At 36.9% G+C, this 27384-nt stretch overlaps 1 protein-coding gene across 2 annotated transcripts in view; it reads left to right on the top strand.

Annotated features, from left to right (window-relative positions):
• Positions 1-27384, top strand: part of LOC136833124 (uncharacterized) — a 176455-nt gene that overhangs the window by 24469 nt on the left and 124602 nt on the right. For both annotated transcript variants that reach the window (XM_067094782.1, XM_067094781.1), the window contains exons 4-8: positions 19989-20089; positions 20211-20308; positions 20670-20812; positions 22921-23030; positions 26866-26960. In XM_067094782.1, coding sequence (XP_066950883.1) covers positions 19989-20089; positions 20211-20308; positions 20670-20812; positions 22921-23030; positions 26866-26960 — 547 coding nt within the window. The remainder of the gene's footprint in view (positions 1-19988; positions 20090-20210; positions 20309-20669; positions 20813-22920; positions 23031-26865; positions 26961-27384) is intronic.

The raw sequence follows: 27384 nt of genomic DNA, 5'->3' as shown, positions 1-27384 counted from the left end.
AGAATGTAATGTAAGTAAGACAGGCTGAAAAGTAAGATTTTTCAGTTCTAGGGCGAGCCTCCAACAACCATGAACTGGCAATTCTCGAATCAGTAATGATAAACAACTCGCCCCCTCGTTAAATAATCAAATCTCTGCTGGCTAACTGTACCTTTCATAGTGTTCGTTTTATTTTTCCTCCGTCCTTCCTCTTCTATTTAATAGGTTGGTTCAGTTTTTACTTACTCCTTTGTGTTTAAAATTTCAAAAATACTGTTGATGATAATATTTTTTATTTTACAGTGTGTACTTTTTTACATTAAATTGTCCTTTTTAATAGTTTAAATTTGTATTGCTGGCGCTTTTTTAAAATTTTAATTTTTGCATCCCTCGACAACGTAACTTCTACAGTATAATAGTTTGTTTCATTAAATAGTGGTAAAAGAATTGTATTTCTCATATAATATAGTGTGACGACCTTCTTTGACGGACAATAACAAAGAAGTTCTCTTACCAAACGTGTTCACTTAATTACCAGCTAAGTCCACAATCAGTGGAATGGCTAAATAAGAATAATGTGTGCCAAAATTAATTATGGGGGGATACAAAAAGGGAGAAAATATTAATATTTAATACATAAATCTCCAGACAGAAGTTACTCCTGAACCTCAATATACACGAAATCAATGAAAAATATCACACAACTAAAGACAGGCCTTAACACACTTATACCAAAAAGGGAGGGGGTCCAGAAAGGAGGAGGAAAGCCAAAAGATAGAATACCCTACCATGATAAACACTAAATTCAATACACTAATAATTCCTCAGTGGTTAATTAATTCCTCCCAAATGTCAGGGGAGAATCTCCCGTTCTCGGGGTATCACAGAATCCACTCGGGCAGAGGTGTATAACAGATGTACAATAGGTCCACAAAATATGTCGGCAGTGGACTAGAGGCCGTGATCACACTTTATTAATCAATAGATAATTATATTACCGTGGATAAGAGAGGTCCCACCGACAGTGATACTGGATCAGTTGTGCTGAAGGATAAAGGGCAGCTAAATCCTTGTAACTGCAGGGCAAGGTGAATCCAAAAATAATCAGGCTGCCACAACCAGAAAGTAGGTAACAACCAAAAAGCAGCAGCAAAGGCAGACAAATTCAGCATCTCTGGCGAAGATGCAGAAACAGACTGACTTTACTCTCCAACAGGAGCTTCCACAAACCCCTCTGCCACACAGGGAGAGTGGGAGGGGGCCATACACACATCCACAAACCATGTATAAAGAAAAACAATTGTTAAATATCATGCTTCACAAGCCTACCACCAGAGAGAAGGAAAAACAAGCTAATTCTGAATACCTGAATACAATATGAAAAATTAAAGTATTTATCTAAATTAAAGTATTTATCTAAATGAAACTAACGACAACATAGTGACACCTCCTCAACAAAAGAAAAATTTTTCAAAACAAGAAAAATTTTAAATTACTCACAACTCTTAATTCAAATTTACAACGTAATATCAAAAATGTGAAATAAGCATCCAAAAGTTGATAATGGCAAGAATAAAATATCTGCAAGCGCAACAAAACATACAGGTTATTAATAATACACAAGTCAGAAAAAGAGGAGGGATGGGGTGGCAAGATCACAATGAGGCAGCTCACGAAAAACAACAAAATACTGAAATTATTATTAATACACAAAAGAAGATTAGCAACACAGAACACATCGAAAATCCACCACCACGTAAATTTTTAACTTCAGAGCTCCTCAGGACTCTCACAAAGAAAAAAAAACACTATACAGAGCCATATCCACTGCTCTAATCCGGGTTCCACATAATGGTTCATAGGACATAACTATTTTCTCACACTCAGAATTGTTCCGCTTTTGTGATTCATATCGTTCATTGTAAAAATGTTCAGCGAACAATAGTTCTGTCTATACCACAAAGATAACACACACTTAATTGCTATAAAAGTGTCCTACTGAATACATACACCTATACTGAACGACACAGAGAAAACCAACACAGATTTCCCCTGCGCAACCCCAACACAAAAATTCGTGAAGCGTAGTTATGTCTGGAAACAGAATAACCGGATTAGTACCCTAAGCACCAAATTAATCACAGAGACCATATTACACCAAGTCACTGGGAACCTAAACCTCATTATACCAGGTCCCTAAGACCACCTTTATAATGACCCTCATACATAAGTACTCATTTCGCGACACATATCACACCATCCACCTTACTTAAAATAACACAGGAACAATATTCTGACCATGAGAATCACATTTCCCTTCACCTTTAACCTTAACCTAATGTTACATTATGCATATATATATACAACCTGGAGGCATTAACCAACTTCGGTATCCAAATTTTTGACTAATAATCATACCTTTATGTCACCCATCCTAAACACCTCTTTGAAGCTTACATTATCATACTCATAAGAATTATAATATCAAAAGGGAGCCTGAACCCAGGCCAAGAACACCTTGTGTTCTGCCCGTGTCGACCGCGCGAATTTAGTAAATGAACACTCTTGATACTAACGTTCACTATATAGTGAACCACAATCCACCAATCTTCGAAAACTAACACCATGACCAAAATGTAAATAACAAGTGCCATCCTCTCCCCTCAATATTTGCTGTTAACCTGTTACTTCATCCTTCGCTAAAATAACTACCTCTATTCCTGTAAAGAAAAATTATTATTAGTACTCTTCAATCTTATTCAGTACCTAAACTCATTTACCTACTTCAACAGCACAGACACCACAACGAGAAGGATACAGATGCTACATTATTAACTGTATGACCCACTGCAGACCTTTTTATTCAACAATGCGTGAGAGAAGGTCTGCTACAACGTTGTCTTTTCCTGGGATATGGGTAAATTCCAGATCCCATTCCTGCAGCATAAGGCTCCAGCGAATAAGCCGCTGATTTTTATTTTTGTACGTGTTGAGGAAGGTCAGCAGGTTGTGGTCTGTTATGACCTTAATAGGGGTGCCTGTGGAAGAAAGATAAATGGAAAAGTGATTAACTGCCAATATCAGTGCAAGTGTCTCTTTTTCAACGGTTGAATACTTTCATTGAGCGGGAGTTAACTTCTTCGAGAAGTACGCAACAGGGTGAGAAACTCCCTGCTCGTCCTTCTGTAACAAGACCGCTCCTACACCGACGTCACTTGCATCAGTGGCAAACGAAAAAGGAAGGTCAAAATTTGGAGCCGTTACTATCGGGAAACTAAGAAGTACATTTTTGAGACTTTCAAATGCCTTTTGCGTGTCATTAGTCCAGGTGAACGTTACCTTCTTTTTTAGGAGGTTGGCGAGTGGATCAGCGATGTCAACAAAATTTTTCACAAATCTACGGTAGGAACCTACCAAACCTAAGATTTTTTCTAACATCCCTCCTACACGTTGGGATAGAAATTTTCTCAATAGCCTCCACATTGGCCTGTTTAGGAGCTACCTTACCATTACCCACTACATGACCTAAGTATACGACCTTTGCTTTTGCAAACTCAGTCTTTCTTAGATTAACCACCAGACCAACGACTTCAACACTTCGAGCAAGGCTTTAATACGTTGCAAGTGAGTCTCCCAGTCGTCACTATAAATAACAATGTCATTAGTATAAACCACACATCCTTCTAAATCGCACACCAACGTATTCATCAACCTTTGAAAAGTGACGGCGGCATTTTTCATACCAAACGACATAACACGACATTGAAACAACCCTTGAGGTGTCACGAAAGCCGACAAGGCCCTTGCTCGTTTCAACAAAGGAACTTGCCAATAACCTTTTAATAAATCAAATTTACTTATATATTTTGACTTCCCCACGCGATCTATACAATCTTCTATCCGTGGCAAAGGATAGCTATCGGAGATTGTAACCTCATTTACCTTTCGATAGTCGAAACACATACGAAACTCTCAGTCAGGTTTCTTAACCAACACCACAGGCGACGACCATGGACTTTTGCTTGGTTCGATCAAGCCGTATTTTAACATATATTCTACCTCCTTTGCAACAACTTCACTCTTGAAAGGATTTAACCTATATGGGGGCTGTTTCACCGGTGTGACATTACCAACATCCACGTCATGTTCTACAACAGATGTTCGTCCTGGTACATCCGAAAATAATTCTTTATAACCAAACACCAGTTTTTTCAGAGACCTACGTTTCTCGTAACTCGAATGAGAAACTGAACCATCAAAGTCTTCCAAAGAATTCTTATTACCTGATGGCCAATTACCATCATTAACATATTTATCATCATCAACTTCTTCCTCTGAAACAGAATAAAGGTTATTACTATATTTAACTACATCCCCAACTGTTGCCACCGGAATGACTTTTTCCCTTTCTTTAATTTCCTTTAACACATTGATATGGCAAAGTTGAAAAGGTTTCCTCCTTTCGGGAGTTTCCACTAAATAATTGACCTTGTTAACTTTTTTCAAAATCTTCAAGGGACCTGAAAACGAAGATTTTAATGATTTACCAGGTGAAGATAACAACACTAATACCTTGTCGCCTTCAGCGAAGTTACGTGTTTTGGTCCTCCTGTCAAAGAAGTACTTCATTCTTCTCTGGCTGCACAACAAATTCTCACGGGCAAATTCCCAAACCTTCGTCATTTTATCACCCAAATTAGTCGAGCAGTCTAACAAATTAATTTCAGGAATGTCACCTTCCCATGACTCTCTTACAACATCAAGAGAACCACGAACACAATGTCCAAAAACCAAATTAAAAGGCGCATACCTAGAGATTGACTTGGAGCCAAACGAAAAGCAAATAACAGATATGGTAATTCTTTGTCCCACTCGGAACCGTGACTTGAACATTATTTCCTAATCATCGATTTTAGAGTTTGACGAAACCTCTCCAGAGCACCCTGACTCTCTGGATGATATGGAGATGAAGTCACATGTTTAATACCCAACTCTGCCATTCTCTCTTTAAAATACCTACTAACAAAGTTTGTACCACAGTCAGACTGAATCACCTTAGGGATCCCAAACTTAGTGAAAAAATTTATTAACACCTCAACTATTTTTATGCTTTTAATGGAACATAGGGGAATGGCTTCTGGATAACGGGACATTTTATCCATTGTAGTGAAAATATACTCATTCCCACTACGAGTCCTGGGCAATGGCCCGACAACATCAATTATGATTTCTTTAAAAGGTTCAGAAACAGGGCGTCATTTCAGATTTTCCTTGGGGGCAGAGCAAGCAGACTTAAACAGACTGAAGTTGGGTGGGAAACTGTATTATCACCAAAGAAAATTTATATTTTAAAGGAATTCTTACTTAAAAGTATTTCTATGGGCTTTCTGAAGCCACATGAGCAAGGTATCTTATAAAAAAGATTATATATATATATATATATATATATATATATATATATATATATATATATATATATATATATATATACATATATATATATATATATATATATATATATATATATATATATATATGTATATTATATACTATATTTATATATATATATATATATATATATATATCATATATATATATATATTTTATATATAATATATCAATATATATCCAACTCAACTACTATTTATTCATCTCCCCTCATCACTGATATATTTTGTGTAAACATCAACAAAATGACTAGGCAGAAAATAAAGTAAAATACTGTTGACAAGTAATATATTTTGTATTATTATAGTTGCACACTTGATAAGAAAATATGAGTATATATAATTATTCTTTACATTCTTAAATTTTTATGAAAATATATAAACTTACACCATAAGTCTTAAATGTACTATTATTTCTAGCTGGCAATTCTAGGCATTAATGAAAATCATAAACCAATCACAAGTATTTTTAAGAAATTATTATATTATGATTATGAAATTCAAGTAGTAATGTGATGTCGAGAAATATTAAGTTCAAAAATTGCAGTTCTATTAAGAATTATTCCAATGGGTACCTGCGGTGTTTCATGTGACCAAAATCATTCACTAATTCTTCTAAATCAAATGATTTAACCATATTTTTTCTGTGGCCATCAACAACAACGAAGATAGACGGCTATCCTTAGTTGTTGTTCGCAAGTAGTTTTTACATTGTTTAATACAGAAAAAAAACCTTTCATTACTAGCAGTAGTGACTGGAATGGTTAACAAGATTCTAAGGATAGCAAGCAACTCAGAAAAAGCAATTGGTAAAGAATTCAAAGCGGTGTACACCTCGATTAGGTCCTCTTGTTTCTTTTGTTGTAAGAACACCTTTGCTGAATTAATTTGTGAAACTAAGAGGAATGTATCAATGTGTGCACTATAGTGATTTGCAAAGATATTTAGTTTATTCTCGTCAAAGAACTGCTTTGATTGGCAATCAAATGCAGAAAGAGACTGAAATAAATCAATGTTACTAGTAAACCTACGGTCAAATTCAGCAGTGCACCTATCAATTACTTGCAAATACAACTCTGTCTTTAAATATTGTTTTAGATTGATGTTCTGCGAAGATGTTAATTGCTCTTGTCGTTTCCCAAGTGTACTGGTTGTGAGGTACTCTTTCAGCCTGTTTGATGTTTGTTGTATCCTCTTACTGCGGCTTATTCCCACTGTGGCACTTACTTCTGGTACATGAATTCCAAGTTTTCTAGCAAACTCTTGTGCCTCATCATACAACTTATCATATTCACTGTCAGCTCTCATATTAGCTAAATTTGTCTTCGTAGATCTGATCAGATCAACAGTCCTAACAATAGATATACCTTTCTCTTGAAGTTGCTCTGACAAACAGTTTGTTTGTATGAACAATTTCTCTGCAACAAATAAACAAAATATAAATCTCCCAGACTCCATTCTTAACTTTAACCCAGATGCTTCCATAGAAGCTTCATTGGTTGATTCGGATAGGAATCCAATACTGCAAGAATAGCTTCATATCGAACACGAATTTTGTAAATACTCCTGTACCAATAGAACCATCTAGTTGCAACTGTTCTTTCTAATTTAATACCTGTAATCCAAGCTCTTTTTGGGATTTAACAAAAGCTCATGTCTTGAGTTGCTATTTGAGATAAAGTTATATAAAGTTTGTATGGTTGAGAAAAAAATTTGCTAATTCATCGAGATTCTTCACACAATCAATGAGTACTAAATTGAGCCTGTGTGCATAGCAATGAATGTATATGGCATGGGGCACCTTCTCTGCTACACGAGCCTGAACTCCTGAAGCCCATCCACTCATAACGCTTGCCCCATCATAGCATTGTGCAATGCAGTTAGACAGCTCTAATCCTAATTCATCCAACTTCTTCAGAATAAAATTTGCAAGGGATTCAGCATCAAGCTGTTGCATATGATAGGTGCCGCAACACCTTTCCTGGATTTTTTCACCATCAAAAAACCTGATTATCAAGCATAATTGTTCTTTTCTTGATCGATCTTTTGTTTCATCCACTAATATTGCAAAATACTTGGCTTTCTTAATTTGTGTAGATACAGTTGTAAGAACTTTGTTCCCAAACACTTGTATTAGGTCATTTTGATACTCAGGAGATGTATAGTGGCCGTACCTTGATTCCATCTTCTTGCGCAAAATCTCATTAGAGTCTGCTAACATATCTAGTATTTCACTAAAGTTTCCTCTATTATCCGAAGTTTCTGATTCATCATGGCCTCGGAATGCTAAACCCTGCCTACCTAACAAACTTGTGACACGTAGCAAACATTTCACATGTTCTCTGTTAGCCTCCACTTCCTTTGACCTGTTAGCGTCAAGTTTATCTTTGATTGAACTGTCTTTTTTACTCTCAACTACCTTTAAGTTCAACCATCCACTCATAGCATTAGCATGTCTATCACTTTGAGAATGTTTTTCTAATAACTCGGAGGAATCCTTCCATTTTCTAAAACCCACATCAATAAATGTTCGTTTACCAAGGATCTCACCTTTCCTTTGCATATTACCTGCAAAATGTCTACAAGCAAAACAATAGACGCTATCCTCTGATTTAGAATATTCAATCCATTCAAATCGTTTATAGAATCCTACATTAAATCTCCTCTTATTTGTTAGAGGAAATATACTAAGTTTAGGTTGTATTGGATTTTCATATCTTGATGAGCTAATATCTAGGGGATGTTCTTGTCATGTTCAAATTCACAGACAGGAGATTGAATTTTGGACGAATATCATCACTGTAACAAAACAAAGAAAACATTGGCTGTAATGTTTAGAGATACAGTGAATATGATAATGTAGATAATCTATACAACGAGTCAGTTTTAATCTAAACAGTTTTGGGTGCGGTATCAAATCAAGAGTTAAATATATTTCATGCACTATAAAATTTATGATTCATTAATGACAAATACGTAATATATAATTTTATCAGAAAATCTTTAGAATATACTTTAGCAATCCTCCCCAGTCACCCCCCCCGCCCCTCACATTGTTTCATTGGAAATCAAGGTAATGTCTAATTTATGAATAATTGATGTTACCGAAGGCTTTATCAATTTTGACTCCCTCAGCCAAAGCTCGAGCTTATCCATGGCTGCTAACCAAAAAAAATAATATATTGGTTGTCTAATTGAGTTTACTTACCGTGATGTGGAGGACTCCTGATCAATATCTGCAAATTTCTCATGTTCATGTTTAGTTTTTCTGTTACTATTTCAAGTTCCAAATGTTTTCATCTAGCTCATCTTCTTTCTTTTTCTTAGTAAAAAACCCTGTAATGGTCTGCTGTGATTCTGAACGTTTCATGATCAGCTGTATCAATGAACCCAGTCCTAACAAAGCAAGCATAAATATACGTTAGCCTATCATGTAGACCTAGGCACACAGACAGATCATACAAATGTATCATATGTTTGCATAAACATATTGTATAGTTCCCAAACATAAATAAATATTTTTTTTACTAAAGTCATATATAGTTAGCAATTACTAAAATTATATCTAAATATTTGCGAATCTAAGCACAGATTTTAAAGACGGTTGTAAGACGAATCGACACAATCACATAAGAGTCGAGACAAGAGACTGCGTCCGTAGCTTATCTTAGGGCTACTGAGGCCGCAGGCGTGAACATGATTTGAACCTGTACTGTTACCGTATGGTACTCAAACCAAGTCAGCTGATCGTAATGCAAACTAATCTCTTAGGCATGATAACTACCTAGTGATGTTACTGATTATGAATAATGAAAATGGATTAGTTGTTGTAAAGAAAATTTAGACTTTTGTTGTATTTGGAAGAACAATATCGTTTGATACTTATAGTATAGAATACTCCAGAATAGTTTGGCTGTGAACATCTGTATATCTCGCGGACAGACAGTTAAACATGAAAATTAATTCCATCAAAATTTACATTTCATTGGCTGCTGAGATATCCTGACTATGGCCCTGTCCAGTCACCCCAGTGTCCATTAATGAAAATATATCTTTTATTATAGTATCTTAGACTATATACTAGTCTATATATTTCATGGACAATCATAAAACTAACTCCATCAAATATTTTTCATTGGCTACTAATGAAAATAAATTCAATAATGTACCTTAAATGTAGCCTAGTATGCTGTAACTTAGTCTACTTATCATAGAATTTAATTCCATTAAACAATTTTCATTGATTGCTAAGAAACCCTAAGAATAGCCTTTTCCATATATTGAAAATAATTATTATAGTAAAAAAAGAAAGAAAAAAAATCTAAAGTGTTGTTAAAATGATGACACGTTTGAATTTGAAATCATCAAGAATATTGGAAAATTATAATTTTTTGAGCTTGGGGGGGGCAAGCTGAGTCTTGGGGGCAAGCTGGATCTTGGGCAACCTTGCCCAGCCCAAATGACGCCCCTGTAATCAGAAACCACAAGAATTAGACAAAGGAGCTTTTGGTATAACTTGGTTTGGCTTACCAACCTTTTGGCAGATACCACAACTACTGACAAACTTCTTCGCGTCAGATTTCAATTTGGGCCAATAATAATCCTTTTGGAGGGGTGAGGACCACTGGATTTGTGTAAATTAGGAGGGGACTAGGAATCCTGTCCCAGGAGGATGTCATAGCCTCCAGGAATATATGTTGCAACTGTAAATGTGCAGATTTTGGACCTATGAGGTCGTGTGACCCTCAAATGAACAGTGAGGAGTATCAGTTTTAGAAGATTGAAACTTACAATCATGACAAGTTTATGTTGACCAATGATAGCCCCATAGGGGACTTTGTCTTCCCGTATGACGGTGTCATCGAATGCTGAGACCTGGCGTGTGGGGTAGCTACCTCGAGGAGGTGCCACAGATATGGGACCCTGGAGGGCCTAAAGATGAAGGATTCATAACAGCAGGGCAATGGCAGGTGTAGCTGCTTTATTAGGGCATTTTGCCCATAGGGCAGAGTGCCCATAGACTTTACAGGTGGTGCAATAATTTTTACTATAATCTTTGCTTGACTTTGTCCAAGTGGAAGGAGCAGGCCTGTTGTTTACCCAAGGGCCAGATGTGGCTCATTTGGGCACGGTCCTATTTGGGGACTTGAGCGAGTTTCTGGCTGATTCTCAGCCTTCAGGAGGCACTGTTCAGTAGAATGCCCTGTCTTTTTGCAATGGTCGCACAGAGCTTCTTATGAGGCAGCCAGGAACTGGCTGTGGGATGGCGAGTGTCCCAGTGGTCTGCCAAATGGCAGCACTCATTTAGCATAGGAGGGTTCTCGTTGCAGAGATAGGTGGCGAGGGCCGGGGGGTCATAGTGTAGGAAGTCCTCGGGCTGGAAACTTTCAATTACTTCCTCTGCAGAGGTGGCGTTGTGGGCATCCAGCCACCTCCTGGGAGCTCAGGACTTTTGGCACGCCCAGACGTCCTAGGTTTGACCCACCTTCAGCTGTCCTCTCCAACATTGTCTCCATTTTTTGGGGGTAAGCTTATAGCCCTTAATTATGGCCTTTCTGACCTCCGCAAGGTTTCCCCGGTCTGCTACAGTAACAGAGTGGAAGGCAGTAGTGCCCTTTCCCTCCAGGTGTTTTGTGAAGAGCAGCGAGATTTTTGCAGGCAGGGACTAGAAGTACGTGAAGACTTCTTCTACTTGGTCGAGCCAGGTCTCGGGCTCCGAGTCATTCCATTTTGGCATCATGGAGCTGGCAGAAGCGAGAGTGGACTGGGGAGACGTGGTTACAGGGCTATGGCCCCCTTGGGCAGTCATGGCAAGCTCATGGGCTCGACACCATTCTTCCTTAGCTGGTCTTTCCCTGCCTGTCTCATTCTTCCTTAGCTAGTCTTTTTTGCCTGTCTCACTCTTCCTTGGCTTCTCTTTCCTTTCTCTCTCATTCCTCCTTGGCTTCTCTTTCCTTTCTCTCTCGTTCCTCCTTGGCTTCTCTTTCCTCCTTCTCCTTTTGCTCTTTCTCCCATCTCTCTGCTGCGACCCATTCTAGCAACTCTTGGTCTTTGTACCCCAGGGATTTCCCAGCAGTGACTTAAGCTTTTGATTTCGTCGGCAAAAGAGGCCATGTTGCTTGGGCATGGGGGAGGGGGGAGGAGTTTTATTACAGAGAGAAAGATATATTACCCTGAGGAGTGGTGTGTCCCATAGGACTCAGGTTTTGGTTTGGGATGAACGATTGTAGGTTATCCATAGAACGTCAGGGTTGTTCCTAAATGAACGGCTATAGGGTTTAAATGAACGGCTTTAGGTTGTTCGTAGAACGTGAGGGATGTTCTTGAATGAATGGCTTCAGGTTGTTCGTAGAACATGAGGGATGTTCTGGAATGAACGGCTTTAGGTTGTCCTTAAATGAACGGCTTTAGGTTGTCCTTAAATGAATGGCTTTAGGTTGTTCTTAAATGAATGGCTTTAGATTGTTCGTAGATTGTTCCTATAAGAACAACCTTATATGAACAGTTATAAGTTGTTCGTAGAGCATAAAGGTTCTTAAATGAACGGATTAAAGTTCTTCGTAGAACGTGATGGTTCGTAAATGAACAGATTTAGGTTGTTCGTAGAACGTGAGGGTTCTTAAATAAAGGATTTAGATTGTTCGTAGAATGTGAGGGTTCTTAAATGAACAGATTTAGGTTGTTCGTAGAATGTGAGGGTTCCTAAATGAATGGATTTATGTTGTTCGTAGAACATGAGAGTTCTTAAATGAATGGATTTAGGTTGTTTGTAGAATGTGAGGGTTCTTAAATGAATGGATTTAGGTTGTCCGTAGAACGTGAGGGTTTATAAATGAACAGATTTATTATGCTGAGAAACACCCAGGGTTGGCGCAGATGAGTTAAAGCTTTGAAATTGGAGTTTTGGAGTATACACTTACTTAAGCAGGTATAGATAACTGAGCTGTTCGCGCTACAAGGTAACTAATGCAAGAATATGATGCTGTTATGAGTCTCAGCGCTGAGACGAGGTAATTAAATGCTCCAAAATATAAGTACAAATGCTAAAATCTATTACGCATGAGCCAAATAGTTTGCCTGGGGTCGGTCACATGCTCAATGAATTTTATGTTACTATGAATTGGACCTGATGGGCACATGACCAGATTCTACGCTCATTGACGCTGTTACACAATGGTCAAGTGATCTTTGTTTTGACAAGGAGTCGAACACCTGGGTGACCACATGGTGTTTGTTGTGAGTGAAATCTCATGCAGAAAGTTATGAAAAGAGATGGATGTTGTGGGAACGGTTTTCCTTGTTCATCGACTTGAGATTTATAAATGGGGGAATTGCTCGATTACGTGTATTTATGGATGGTCAAAAGGCAATGATTTTGAGGTGGACAATGGCTTGCGTGGCTGCAAATGAAATGATTTTTCGTGGATGCAAAAATTCTAAAATTTTAAACAGGATTTCTTCTGGATTTTAAGAAAACCTAGCGCCTTTGGCTACGATGAACAAAAGAAAGAGATATGCTCCAGTAAAGTGAAATCACTGGGCGGGCCATAGTTTGTGGCCCAGATTTACTGTGTAACTACTGGACAACAAAATGTCCAGCGCACTTGGAGGAAATAAGAACACTATTTCCTTTCTTTATCACTTGTATTCGTACCTCACTGTCTAGCTAATCCTAGCAGTTAACACATGCAGGCTATCATGCAATAACAACAAAGTTTGTGGGTTGGAAAATATGCTCTCTCTTTGCTATAAAAATCTTGTTAGCATGCACATGGTCTATTGTTCCCTAACACTATTCACAGTTACGGTTTTATTTGCACCTACGATAAGCTAAAATGAATAACACTATACTTACGCTGTGGAAACTTATCTGCTTGTGCTTATTTAAGATTTACATTATCAAATTCGTTTCTGGTCTCGCATCCAGCCTTAGCGAAGCTACTGGCTGATAGCTGCAAGTTGCAAAGGGATCTAGGTGCAACAATGCAGACTACAAATCTGAGCATAGGTCACCACTTTTAAGTTTATACTCTGACCTACAGTACTTACTTTATTCCTGGCTTAGGGATCCACTTCCAGGGTCTAGCTGATGGGCAGGGGACCTACCATAACAATTATAAGTTCTGACTGCAATTGCTGGGTCAGGTAGAAACTTACAAAGAAAATAGTTGGGCTGAAGGCCTTACTTCAACAAGGAAATGTTGCAGATAAAAACTTTGGTTTACTTTAACTTGAATATATTTACATTAAAACACTTGAATCAGAAGTTCTGCTGAGTGGTAAAATATTACAGCAATTTAAAAATGCAGAAGATATATGGGCGAATCCTCTTGAAAGGACACCGTAGAGTAGCTTGCAATGGCTTTGCCATGGCAAGGAACACAAGACAAGTAGTTGTTTCCACAGTTAACAACACCGTCTTAGACAGAGTGATAGAGAGGCCTTGGCGAATTTCACCAGGTATTGGGGGAAGATTTTACGGGATTGTACTGGTAAATAACTGGGGGATAACCTCAAGAAGGAGCAATCGAGGGGCAAGTGTGTAGAGTCTTCTACCAAGAGAGTTTCTGAGCACGGTGCTGCTTGTACCCCACTTCTTATGACCTTGGTGGATTATTTTTGCTTTCCTCTCAGATGGTGCTTGGAATGCTGGCATCTGCCCTCGTTGACCATGATGACAGCCTAGTCACATGGGCCGCGACCTTCTGTTTTCTATGTCAAAGCCTAATGTGGGCCTTCCAATACAGGTGACCCTGGCAACCGCGTGTTTCCTGGTTGCTATGCGGGCTCAATTTTCTCCCAGTCTTCGTTCCAAAGCTGGTGCATCCGTGAGGCTGGATTTTTGCCTCTATTTGCCTTCACCTGAAAGAAGTTTTTCAAAGCAGTCAGCAGATCTAGGAAAGATCAAAAGATTTACCAAAGGGGAAAGCATGGAGAGAATTAAGAAGGGGCTGGTTTTCTCACACCCTTCCTTCATTAGTTATCAGTGCGGCAAAAGGTTATTGTACTCTTTTGTGATCAGTAATATATTTTATGTTATTACAACTTGGAGGATAAGTTGGCTTACTAAGAGGTCTCCCTCATTGAAATATATATATATATATATATATATATATATATATATATATATATATATATATATATATATATATATATATATATATATATATATATATATATATATATATATATATATATATATATATATATATATATATATATATATATATATATATATATATATATATATATATATATATATATATATATATATATATGTATATATATTATATATATATATATATATATATATATATATATATATATATATATATATATATATATATATATATATATAAATATATATATATATATATATATATATATATATATATATATATATATATATATATATATATATATATATATATATATATATATATATATATATATATATATATATATATATATACACATATATTGCAATGAGGAGACCTCTTAGTAAGCTATATATATATATATATATATATATATATATATATATATATATATATATATATATATATATATATATATATATATTTTTCAATGAGGAGACCTCTTAGTAAGCCAACTCAACCTCCAAGTTGTAATATATATATATATATATATATATATATATATATATATATATATATATATATATATATATATACATATATATATATATATTATATATGTACATATGTATACATATATGTGCATATATATATACATATATATATATATATACATATATATATATATATATATATATATATATATATATATATATATATATATATATATATATATATAAACATAAACATAAGATACAAATGTCATTTAATATCCAATTCACTCTGCCTCAGAAATATTAAGAAAGGGGAATTAAATTTGATATAGTGATTCATTACCTGGCAGACTCGACCCACCAAACAGTGAGATCCAAAGGCTTCAGTGTGAAGGCAAATTATATTTAAAAAGTGGTTCATCACCTGGCAGACTCGACCACTGAACAGCGAGAACCAGTGGTGTCAGTGATCGAAGAGGATTTATAATTGATTAGGTGATCATCACCTGGCAGACACGACCTACTGAACATCGAGAACCAACGGTTTCAGTGCGCAGGGGAATTATAATTGATAAGGGATTTGTCACTTGGCAGATACAACCCACCGAACAGCAAGAGCCAACACCTTCAGTGACCAAATGGGAATTATAATTGATAAGTGGTTTGTCACCTGGCACACTCGACCCATCTAACAAAGAGAATGAAGGGCTTCACTGCAAAAGGGAATTATAATTGATAAATGGTTCATAACCTGGCAGACTCGACCCACTGAACAGTGAGAACCAATGGCTTCAGTGACCAAAGGGGAATTATAATTGATTAGTGGTTTGTCACCTGATACAGTCAACCCACCGAACAGCATGAACCACCGGCTTCAGTGCAGAGCGGAATAATAATTGATAAGTGGTTCATCACCTGGCAGACTCAACCCACTGAACAGCAAAAACCAATGGCTTCAGTGATCAAAGGGGTTTTATAATTGATAAGTGGTTCATCGCCTAGCTGACACGACCCACTGAACAGCAAGAGCCAATGGCTTCAGTGATCGAAGGGGATTTATAACTGATAAGGGTTCATCACCTGGTAGACACGACCCACTGAACAATGAGAACCAACAGCTTCAATGCGAAGGGGAATTATAATTGATAAGGGCTTCGTCACCTGGCAGAACACGACCCACCGAACAGGGAGCTCCAACACCTTCAGTGACCAAAGGGAATTATAATTCATAGGTGGCTGGTTACCTGGCAGACTCAACCCATCGAACAGCGAGAACCAATGGCTTCAGTGACTGAAGGGGAATTATAATTGATAAATGGTTCATCATCTTGCGGACTAAACCTACCAAACAGTGAGAACCAAAGGCTTCAGTGACAGAAGGGTGATTATAAATAATAAGTGGCTCATCACTTGGCAGACTCGACCCACTGACCAGCGAGAACCAGTGGTGTCAGTGAACAAAGGGGAATTATAATTGATAAGTGGTTCATAACCTGGCACACTCAACCCACCGAACAGCAAGAACCAACGGCTACCGTGATCAAAGGGGATTTATAATTGATATGTGGTTCATCACCTGGCAGACTCGACCCAATGAACAGCAAGAACCAATGGCTTCAGTGATCAAAAGGGATTTATAATTGATAAGGAGTTCGTCACCTGGTAGACACGACCCACCGAACATTGAGAACCAACGGCTTCAGTACAAAGGGGAATTATAATTGATAAGGGGTTTGTCACCTGGCAGGTACGATCCACTGAACAGCAAGATCCAGCAGCTTAAGTGACCAAAGGGAATTATAATTGATAAGTGGTTCATAGCCTGGCAGGCTCGACCCATTGAACAGCGAGAACCAACGGCTTCAGTGACCAAAGGGTAATTATAATTAATAAGTGGTTCGTCAACTGGCAGACTCGGCCCCCTGAACAGTGAGAACCAACAGCTTCAGTGACCAAAGGGGAATTATAATTGATAAGGGGTTCATCACCTGGCAAACTCTACCTACCATATAGTGAGAACCAATGGATTCGGTGCCCGAAGGAGAATTCTAATTGATAAGGGGTTAGTCACCTGACAGACACAACCCACTGAGCAGCAAGAACCAACAGCCTCAGTGACCAAAGGGGAATCATAGTTGATAAGGGATTTGTCACCTGGCAGACACAACCCACAGAACAGCGATAACCAACGGCTTCAGTGATCAAAGGGGATTTATAATTGATAAGGGTTTTGTCAACTGGCAGACATGACCCACCGATCAGTGTGAACTATGGTTTCATTGACTGAAGAGGAATTATAACTGATACGGGGCTCGTCACTTGGCAGACGCAACCCACCGAACAGTGAGAACCAACGGCTTCAGGGACCAAAGGGGAATTATAACTGATGAATGGGTCATCACCTTGGAGAATAGCCTACCAAACAGCGAGAACCAAAGACTTCAGTGACCGAAGGGGGATTATAATTAATAAGTGGTTCATCACTTGGCAGACTTGACCCACCAAACAGCGAGAACCAACAGCTTTGGTTTGAAGGGTAATTTCAATTGATAAGTGGTTCGTCACCTGGCAGAAACAATCCACCGAACAACTAGAACCAAAGGCTTCAGTGTGAAGGGGATTTATAATTCATAAGGTGTTCTTCACCTGGCAGACAGGACCCATGGAACAGTGAGAACCAGTGGCTTTAGTGACTGAAGGAGAATTATAATTGATAAGTGGTTTGTCGCTTGGCAGACTTGACCCACTGAATAGTGAGAACCATCAGCTTCAGTGACAGAAGTGGAATTATAATTGATAAGGGGTTCTTTGCCTGGCAGACTCGAGCCACTGAACAGCGAGAACCAGTGGCTTCAGTGACCAAAGGTGAATTATTGCTGATATGGGGTTCATCACCTGGAAGACTCAACCCACCATACAGTGAGAACCAATGGCTTCAATGACTGAAAGGGATTCATAGTTGATAAGGGTTTTGTCAACTGACAGACACAAACCACCGAACAGCGAGAATTTACGGCTTTAGTGACCGAAGTGGAATTATAATTGATAAGTGGTTCTTTGTCTGGCAGACTCGACCCACTGAACAGCGAGAGCCAACGGTTTCAGTGACCAAAGGGGAATAATTATTGATAAGTGGTTCGTCACATGGCAGACTCAACCCACTGAACAGCGAGAACCAACAGCTTCAGTGACCGAAGTGGAATTATAATTGATAAGTGGTTCTTTGCCTGGCAGGCTCAACCCACTGAACAGCGAGAACCAACGGCTTCAGTGACCGAAGGGGAATTATAATTGATAAGGGGTTCGTCACCTGGCAGACTCGACCCACTGAACAGCAAGAACCAAAGGCTTAAGTGACCAAAGGAGAATTATAATTGATGAGAGGTTCGTCAACTAGCAGACATGACCCACCTAACAGTGAGAACCAATGGCTTAAGTGACTGAAGGGGATTTATAATTGATAAGGGGTTCGTCAACTAGCAGACGTGACCCACGGAGCAGTGAGAACTAATGGCTTTAGTAACCGAAGGGGATTTATGATTGATAAGTTTTTCGTCACCTGGTAGACACGGCCCACTGAACAGCGAGAACCAGTGGCTTCAATGACTGAAGGAAATTTATAATTGGTAAGGGATTCGTTAGCTGGCAAACTCGAGCCACCGAACAGCGAGAACCAATGGCCTCAGCGACCTTAGGGGAATTATGATTAATAAGTTTTTCGTCACCTGGCAAACTCGACCTACCGAACAGCGAGAACCTATGGTTTCAGTGACCGAAGGTGATTTATAATTGATAAAGTGGTTTGTCAACCGGCAGACACGACCCACTGAACAGCAAGAACCAATGGCTTCAGTGACCAAAGGGCAGTCATAATTGATAAGGGTTTTGTCACCTGACAGATACGACCCACCAAACAGCGAGAACCATCGGCTTCAGTGACCAAAGGGGAATTATAATTGATAAGGGGTTCGTCAGCTGGCAGACACAACCCACCAAACAGTGAGAACGAATGGCTTCTGTGACCGAAGAGGAATTATAATTGATAAGGGGTTCATCAACTGGCAGACACGACCCACCGAACAGCGAGAACCAGTGGCTTCAGTGAACAAAAAAAATTATAATTGATAAGGGGTTCGTCACCTGGCAGATACGACTCACCAAACAACTAGAACCAACGACTTTAGGCGTCACTGAAGTCTTTGGTTCTTACTGTTTAGTGAGTCAAACAATTTTATCAATGTTAATCCCCCTTCGGTATTATTTCTGTGGCAAAGCGAATTGGACATTAAACGACATTTATAGCTTAATGTCTGTGTACATAAATGTCACAGTGATGTGATTAAATTTTGTATACATATATATATATATATATATATATATATATATATATATATATATATATATATATATATATATATATATATATATATATATATATATATATATATATATATATATATATATATATGTGTGTGTGTGTGTGTGTGTGTGTGTATATATATATATATATATATATATATATATATATATATATATATATATATATATATATATATATATATATATATATATATATATATATGTTACAGTCAACATGCGTAATCAGTCATTACATGTAATGACTGAAATTTCAGTCATCACGTGTAATGCACTTAGGGACATTTGATCCCCAGGAGCTAGTACTAAACACGGCAAAACAGTGAGTCACCTACACTGTTTCGCCGGGTTTAGTACTAGTCCCTGGGGGTCAAATGTATTTTGCTGTGTTTAGTACTAGCTCCTGGGGATCAAATGTCCTAAAGTGCATTACACGTGATGACTGAAATTTCAGTCATTACGCGTAATGACTGATTCTGTTGACTGTAACATATATTGACTATAATATATATATATATATATATATATATATATATATATATGCGTGTGAGTGTGTTTATGTGTTTACTTGAGTAGTATTTCTTTTCTTGTAGCTGGTCCTGAATGTGGATCTTTTACACTGCCTAGTGATGCCGAAGGAATCCTTTACTCTGTGAACAACCAGTCAGGGATGGAGTGCTTGACAACAATACAAGTGAGTAAATGAAGTAGGTGTTTACAAGATTTCCTCTTTATATGTTCGTTTCCCGTGTCGGACAACATTACTCATAATTCATGTCAAAATTAGCAGTTGATTCCTATCATTTAATTGTCAGAGTCCTGTGGGCACAACTCTCCGAATGTCATGCCCTCACTTTGACCTGAATCGAAGAGGATGCACGAAAGAACAACTCCTTGTGAGGGATACTGCTAGGTAGGCCATCAAGGTTGTGTGTATTTAAATCTGTTATCATGAGTTAGGTGTAATTCTCCTTTGTTTAATAGGTTTACATTTAAGGTAAGTAGATTCAGCAACTGCAGTCTTTCATACTACACATAAAGCAATTCTTAGCTTTTACTTTTATAGTTGAGTAAAAAAAACGATTTCTTAAAATTAGCCTTGCTCATTTTAACAGAAAAGAATCCCTAAGACATGATGACCGTAAGGGTGTGTGTAGCTCAACAGCAGTGTTTAGGTCAAGCTGAATATGGCGAATAATATAATGCGTATAATTCTTCCATCATTTTCTTTATTTTTCATTCCACCGAGTTCAATTCTCTTGTTTTATTGAAAGTGGCATCGTTGTAAGTGGCTGCAAGAGGGAAGGTATCACGATGACCACCACTTCAAACATGTTGGAGATATTACACTCAAGAAAACAAATGCGAGGAAGGCAATGCACTGGAGGTTTCATGTGCACCATAAGTGTTGGAAGAGGTAAAGGAAAACGTTATATTGTTTCTTAAGTTTTTTCACCTTTATTTCTTTGTATTATGACTCCAACTCCTATATCTTCAACTGCTGGCCAGCCTCCTTAGTATTTATGAAGGAATTTACCAAGTGAAAATAAAACCAGTTGTGATACAGTATAAGCCATAATTACTTGAGAAGACAAGTGCTGGGATTTTTCACGTTCAACTGTTTTTTCATGGCCGGTTTTCTAATGGAAAAGAAGTATAAAGTAATTACAGAAAACTGCAATAACTGGAACTGAATTTTCAAATGGAGAAGCGCTCAGCATTTTCCAACTGTTCAATCTTTGAAGGTGGGCTTTACCATAGTTATCTTTGAGAACCTTCGTGGGATTTATGAAACCTTATCATAATCACTTCTATACTTGTTGTTCAAGATCTTCAAATAATCCAGTTAAACCCGACGCTGTACGCAGAAACTGCAATAGAACATGATTTGTAATTATTATTTTTTTATTATCAAATACTGTGTAGTACTAGTGGTTCACCATTAATAATCTGATTAACAAGAATTTTATTTTCAAATGAGGAAGTTGCAGAAAATTGCAGTGTCTAGAGGCTGAGAACTGAGAACTCACATTTTGAGATGGTTTGAACTTGTGGTGAACGAATGAAGAGCAGTTAATCAGAAAAGTAATAGGTATGGAAACAGCAGAACAAAGGCCAATAGGGAGACCCAGAAAATTATTGAAAGAGAACATAGTTGAAGACCTAGGCATGGTGGGAATTCAGGCAATAAGTGCACGAAGTAGAGGACAATGAAGAGAATTCATTTCACATCTAAACTGACATAAAACTATTTTTAATGACGGTGATGAGGAATTAACAGGTTTTTTAAAAGTTTTTGTATATATTTATACCTATCATTTATGTATGATTTTGTAAAACATGGTGCATTCTTGGGTAAGCATAAAATGCAATCTCAATTGCTGAGTAACAGGTAGAACAGTGTTCTGAATCGTGAATATCATGAAATGTTTTGTCATCTATTAAGAGTCGAGCTTGGTGATGGAGTCCAAAATGCTACCAGTGCTATTGTCGTTGGTAGAGGTGTTGATGAATGGCTGTGATGAACATCTGTAGCATACAGCTGAGAACATCTGTTGAGAATAAATCAATCATAGCATGTTTTCACGGTACATAGGATAGAAGATATAGAGAAATATAAGCAACATACCATATGGTAATGCCAAACACACACTTTGTTTTACCAAGTATTTGTTCTCTAAAGAAAAGGGTCCATTAGTCACAAAGATAGACTGGATAATCCAGATAAATTAATTATGTCCGTGTGTTCGTTAAATCTAACAAAACATGAAATATTAATAGGGCCATTGTCATCAAACCAGAATGCTTTCTTTGTTGCCTGTGATTATCCAACAGAATTATTGTATGTACGGTATCATGTTTTGGGAGACAGCCGACTTAGAAACCTTAGAATATCAGTGTTTTGTTTGTAATATACCCTGTTTTAGACGTTCTTCATTCAGTTATGAACTACCATATTGTGATTTACTAGCTATAACCATCCTAATTTCATTGTTTAGTAATTTAATAATTTAATATTTCCTGGTGCGCAAGTTTATGGAAGACTAGGGAAGAACAGAGATCAGAATTTATATATCCAATCACAACCGATGAAGTGAAACAGGGTATAATTTTCAGAATTACAGATATAAATATGAAGTGATCAAATGATGAAAAACATAAAGGATTAGATTGCCTGCAGTGAAGTAGGATAAGAAATGAGTTTCGCATTTCAAAAAGTTTCCACTGTAAATTGAGTAGATTGTGGGGGCTCCAAATAATAACTTTACATAAAACGTTTAAAAAAGATAAAACTGGAAAAAATTGTGAGACAAAAGGAAGATTAGTATACTAGAATGTTTGAAGGAATGGAAATGAAGGTCGTCAAATGACTTTAACAAAGAAACTCAACAGAAAAAATTTTGCAAATTAGAATAGAATTTCTTAGTGTAAGCCATTTCATATGGTAATAAACCATATGAAAAGGCTTATGCTAAGAAATTCATTGTTCAATTTTCCATGAAAATGTCATTATCTCTTTTTCAGACCCGTATGTAACAGGGCAGTGTGGGACTTACACCTTACAGCCAGATCAGTTTTCAATTCTGTTCTCCAACAACGACGGTGGTAAAAGGCGGTGTAATTACAATATCAAGGTAGATTTCTCCACTGTTCCTTTAATAATTGTTTATACAGGGAATTACTGAAGAAATAAATCAGTTCCACTCTGTAAAATGCATCTGTTATTTGGTGACATTATGATTCATTTAGTTAACTGGGCAGTAATCATTTTTTTTGAGTCCTTTGCTGGTTCGGCATTTTAAAGTAGAATAGTGTGTTATCACTATTCACGAAAAAATTTACAATGAAAGTAATGTTCCAAACTTACTTAATGTCTAGAGTATTAAATCATTAGGTTAAATAATTAGTGTAAAAGTGGCATCTATAGACAATATTGCTCGTGATGGGTAATCATCAATTCTTCACGGGTGTAAGAATTGATATCCTGTAAGTTTTGAAGATGGTCTTGGTATATTGTTGTTTAGAAAAGACTGTTCTTGGAAATAGGTAATATTGGCATTTTCTTGGGACTTTCACGCACTGCTAGACAGTGATTTCTTTGCTGTTTATCTTTTTCACATGACATTTGATACCCTGCTGGCCTGTTACTCTGGTATGTTTCTATCCCAGATGCTAATGACAGGGTGGTACTATAAAGGGAATATTTTCCTGCTGCATGTTTTTCTCATTATCCTGTTGCTACCTATTGTGGCCGTATGTTTTCAAGAGCCCTCCTGTATCAGGTGTTCTATGGACTCTTAAATCCCTATATAGGCAAGTCATGTTTCTTAGTCATTTCATTCATTGTCATATGATGGTTTTGTCAGTGAACTTAGATTTTGCTTCAGAAACCTGGTGAACCTCACACAGAGCACCATTCTGGCCTAATTACTTGATTACTAGAAACAAAATCTTCGAGACATTGCGACATGTACTATGGCATTTGATGAAAAGGAATGACGTAGCTAATACACCCCTAAGCCAAGTAACTTATTTGATACTCGTATGCTGTAATCTAAATTAGAGGAATCGCATATTTCAGCAGAATGGGGAATTTTTGTACATATCTGCAGTTACATTTAATGTGTGGCTTAATGCTTTAATGTGCTGGTTTTACAGTTACTTATTTCCACCATATCAGATATTAGAACCATGAAAATGTCAAGTTATGAAGATTTGCGTTTTTGACAGTGAATTTTATTCTAGAAGTGTTGTCGGCTTTTATAAACATTGAATAAAAGGGTGGATTGAGATTGCAAAATGTTTCTTATCAAAATATCAAAACAGACAGTTCAAAATAATGTTTCAAAAATTTAGAGAGAAAATGTTCATGAATAAACCTATCTTGCTTTAACAATTATTTTTTTTTAAACTATAGTGTGGATATCAACTAAGGTTAAATTATAGTTTATATAGAGATGTCTAACCAGATCACTGGGTCATCAAAATTGCAAGACAATTCGAGCTATTACAATAGCAAATACAAAGTCAACGAGAGGTAAAAAACGTGCATTAGAAAATGAGATAAAAAAACCAAGATGCCGGCACAGAGGAGTCTAGGAAGACTACAGCCAAAATCATCGAGGCGTCTGTGATTTTTGTTCCTATAATTTCTGGAGAATCTGTGAGCAAGTATTTCCCACAGTTTAAGAAAATTACAAACTAAAATGACACTATAGTCTGTAGGGTATACTGTCAAGTGTCTTTCGATAGCTTTCGAACAACAGAAGAAAGTTCAGACGACCAGCTTCGTAAGAAATATGTTGTAAAGGCATATGAGTTTGGGCCTGAAGCTTCCAAACATTGAATTGAAAGACTAGAAGCTTTATGATGTAAATAAGAGTTATAAAACAAATGGTTAAACTGAGAAAACGGCTAATATAAATTTTTTCAGAAGACTCTGTTCAGTTCGTTCATTATTATTATTATTATTGGTAAGAGTCCCCCTTTCAAGCAAGTGCTATTGAAAGAAATTGCTGCATCAGCTGCACTGATCTTGTATAGTCTTCTATATTTTTCTTATAACAGTTTTCTCTCTGTTACTACAACTAGCGAGTAACGCCCCAATATGATTCATCAGGAGTTAAATCCCAGGGATTTCTGCATTCGTTTATAAGGAGTAAGTCAAATATGGTGAGCATAGTCAAATATGCTCACCATATTTGACTTACTCCTTATAAACGAATGCAGAAATCCCTGGTATTTAATTCCTCCTGATGAATCACAATGGTGCGTTACTCGCCAGTTGTAGTAACAGAGACAAAACTGTTATAAGGAAAATAGAGAAATCTCTATACAAGACCAATGCAGCTGATGCAGTAATTTCTTTCAATATTATTATTATTATTATTATTATTATTATTATTATTATTATTATTATTATTATTATTATTATTATTCTACCGAGTCCCATTTGTAGACTCATATGCTGGCCAGAAGGGTTGGCTTTGTTAATGAGGAGAAAATCAGAGAAAGTTTAAGAAATTAGACAGCTAGGATGGAAAAAACACATAAAATCAGATCGTTCTTGCAAATTTAGTAACAGTTCCAGCCGTGATGCAGTGGATCCATTGTTGATGAAAGTTTACAGCATACAGTGATAAACCTTCGAAGAGCCTGTAAGAATATTATCAGCATTATTTGAAAAATTGTGTTCATTAAAAAAAAAAAAAGCATATCTGATTTTGAAGGCATAGTACTAGGGGAAGAACATTGTAATTTTAGACACATGTAATTTGCCCAAGTCAAATCCTTATTATAAAACTGTTTTTCAGTAACTTTGAGTGTAAGGTGTGTAAACTGTATTAGGACATTTGATTAAAGGAAGGTAGATGATTGAAGTGTATGGCAGAAACGCTTAATGAATATGAAGGGAAAGAGGGTGCTCATTGTACAGAATTCTGTGACATTTCAGTTAGGGTGTAAGCATTGCTCATGTGTTGCGACGACTTCAAGTGTCACTACTTCAATAAAAATGAGCGGCATTGGGTTTAAGATGTCATTTTGGGTTTAATGCGTCATTTTGAAAATTTGCATACAGATTAATTGGGCATATTAAAGTGGTATGTCGATCCTTACTGGTTGTACACTAGTGAATGATGATAGAAAAGAGTTTTAGGGATTGTTGGTAGGGTGAAGATGTTGAGAGAGGAAAAGACTGATAGTGTATCTTATCAGGGACAATTTAAATATAAGTATCAGCTACGACATTTGTAGGATGCAGTCTACTATATGTGGTAGCTGACTGGAAACACTGAACTCATTCAAAGTACCCGTTGGTAGTAGGATGACTGGAAGAAAGTGTCAGAACAGAAAAGCAAAGGGTAGTAGAAAAATACTCTCTCTCTCTCTCTCTCTCTCTCTCTCTCTCTCTCTCTCTCTCTCTCTCTCTCTCTCTCTCTCTCGACGGTAGCAAAAGGCTTGTTCTGATATGCTGGCACATAATTGATAATTGAAAACATTCATTTTATCATAGCATGAATTGTGCAAAAATAATTTTACCAAGACAGGTACCAATTTTAGGCCACAAACCGTTATTTTAATACAACTTAGGCATACAGATGTTTCTTTGTGTGTTTATAATTGCGGGTTTGAGTGACGTGTCAATTACGTGAAATTATACTTCAGCAACTATACTTTTCAACTTCCATGTTTGATTTGTTTGTGTCTGCAGTCATTGGTTTTTTTCTTATCAAACACTTTAAATGTGAAATATCTGGCAACTTATTTTATAAGTCATCAAACCTAAAACGCGTCGGCCTTATTTATTTCTAACTCTTAACACCAGTCGTGTGCTATTTGCACATTTTTTGCTGTTTCTTCTTGCTTTCTCGGTAAAGGCTTGCACCAACTTTCCATGCTTAGTATAGTGTTCATGCTACAATGAAATATAATTCCGTATTTATACATTGCTCTGTTCTTTAATTTCAGGGTGCTACTAACACCAATTTGCAGCTGATATGCCCAGTATTTGATCTAAGGTCTGACTGCAGAAAAGAGAAGTTGATTCTCAAGGACAATGTCAGGTTAGATTACTAAGTATCAGCTGGTATTCCAGTGAAGTGGATTTTTTCTAGCTGTAATAAGTTCAGTCTAAGCTGTTGCAAGAATATTTGATAAAGAATTTTTTATAAAATCTATAGACAATTGTTTTATATCACTATTCAAGTGCATTTTAAATTATATTTTCTAACAAACACTTGGGTTTGACCATCACCAGTTAGCATACAGTTAGTAAATCACACTACCGCTGTAATTTTCATCTGAATCATTTTTCAACTATTTGCCCCTGCATAATTTGAACCTTTCAGATAATCATTTCTTTTACGTGGTCATGAAAATATATTTCTTCGAAAATGTATGTTGTTGCTTTAAGAATTAGTGGTTCAAGAGAACATAAAACTGCTTTATGACTAATTATTGCAGTAAATAATTTTGTATTCTGTAGGG

The sequence above is a fragment of the Macrobrachium rosenbergii genome, chromosome 51, assembly GCF_040412425.1.
Source record: "Macrobrachium rosenbergii isolate ZJJX-2024 chromosome 51, ASM4041242v1, whole genome shotgun sequence".
Taxonomy (NCBI): domain Eukaryota; kingdom Metazoa; phylum Arthropoda; class Malacostraca; order Decapoda; family Palaemonidae; genus Macrobrachium; species Macrobrachium rosenbergii.
This window is presented reverse-complemented; position numbering and strand designations above follow the sequence as displayed.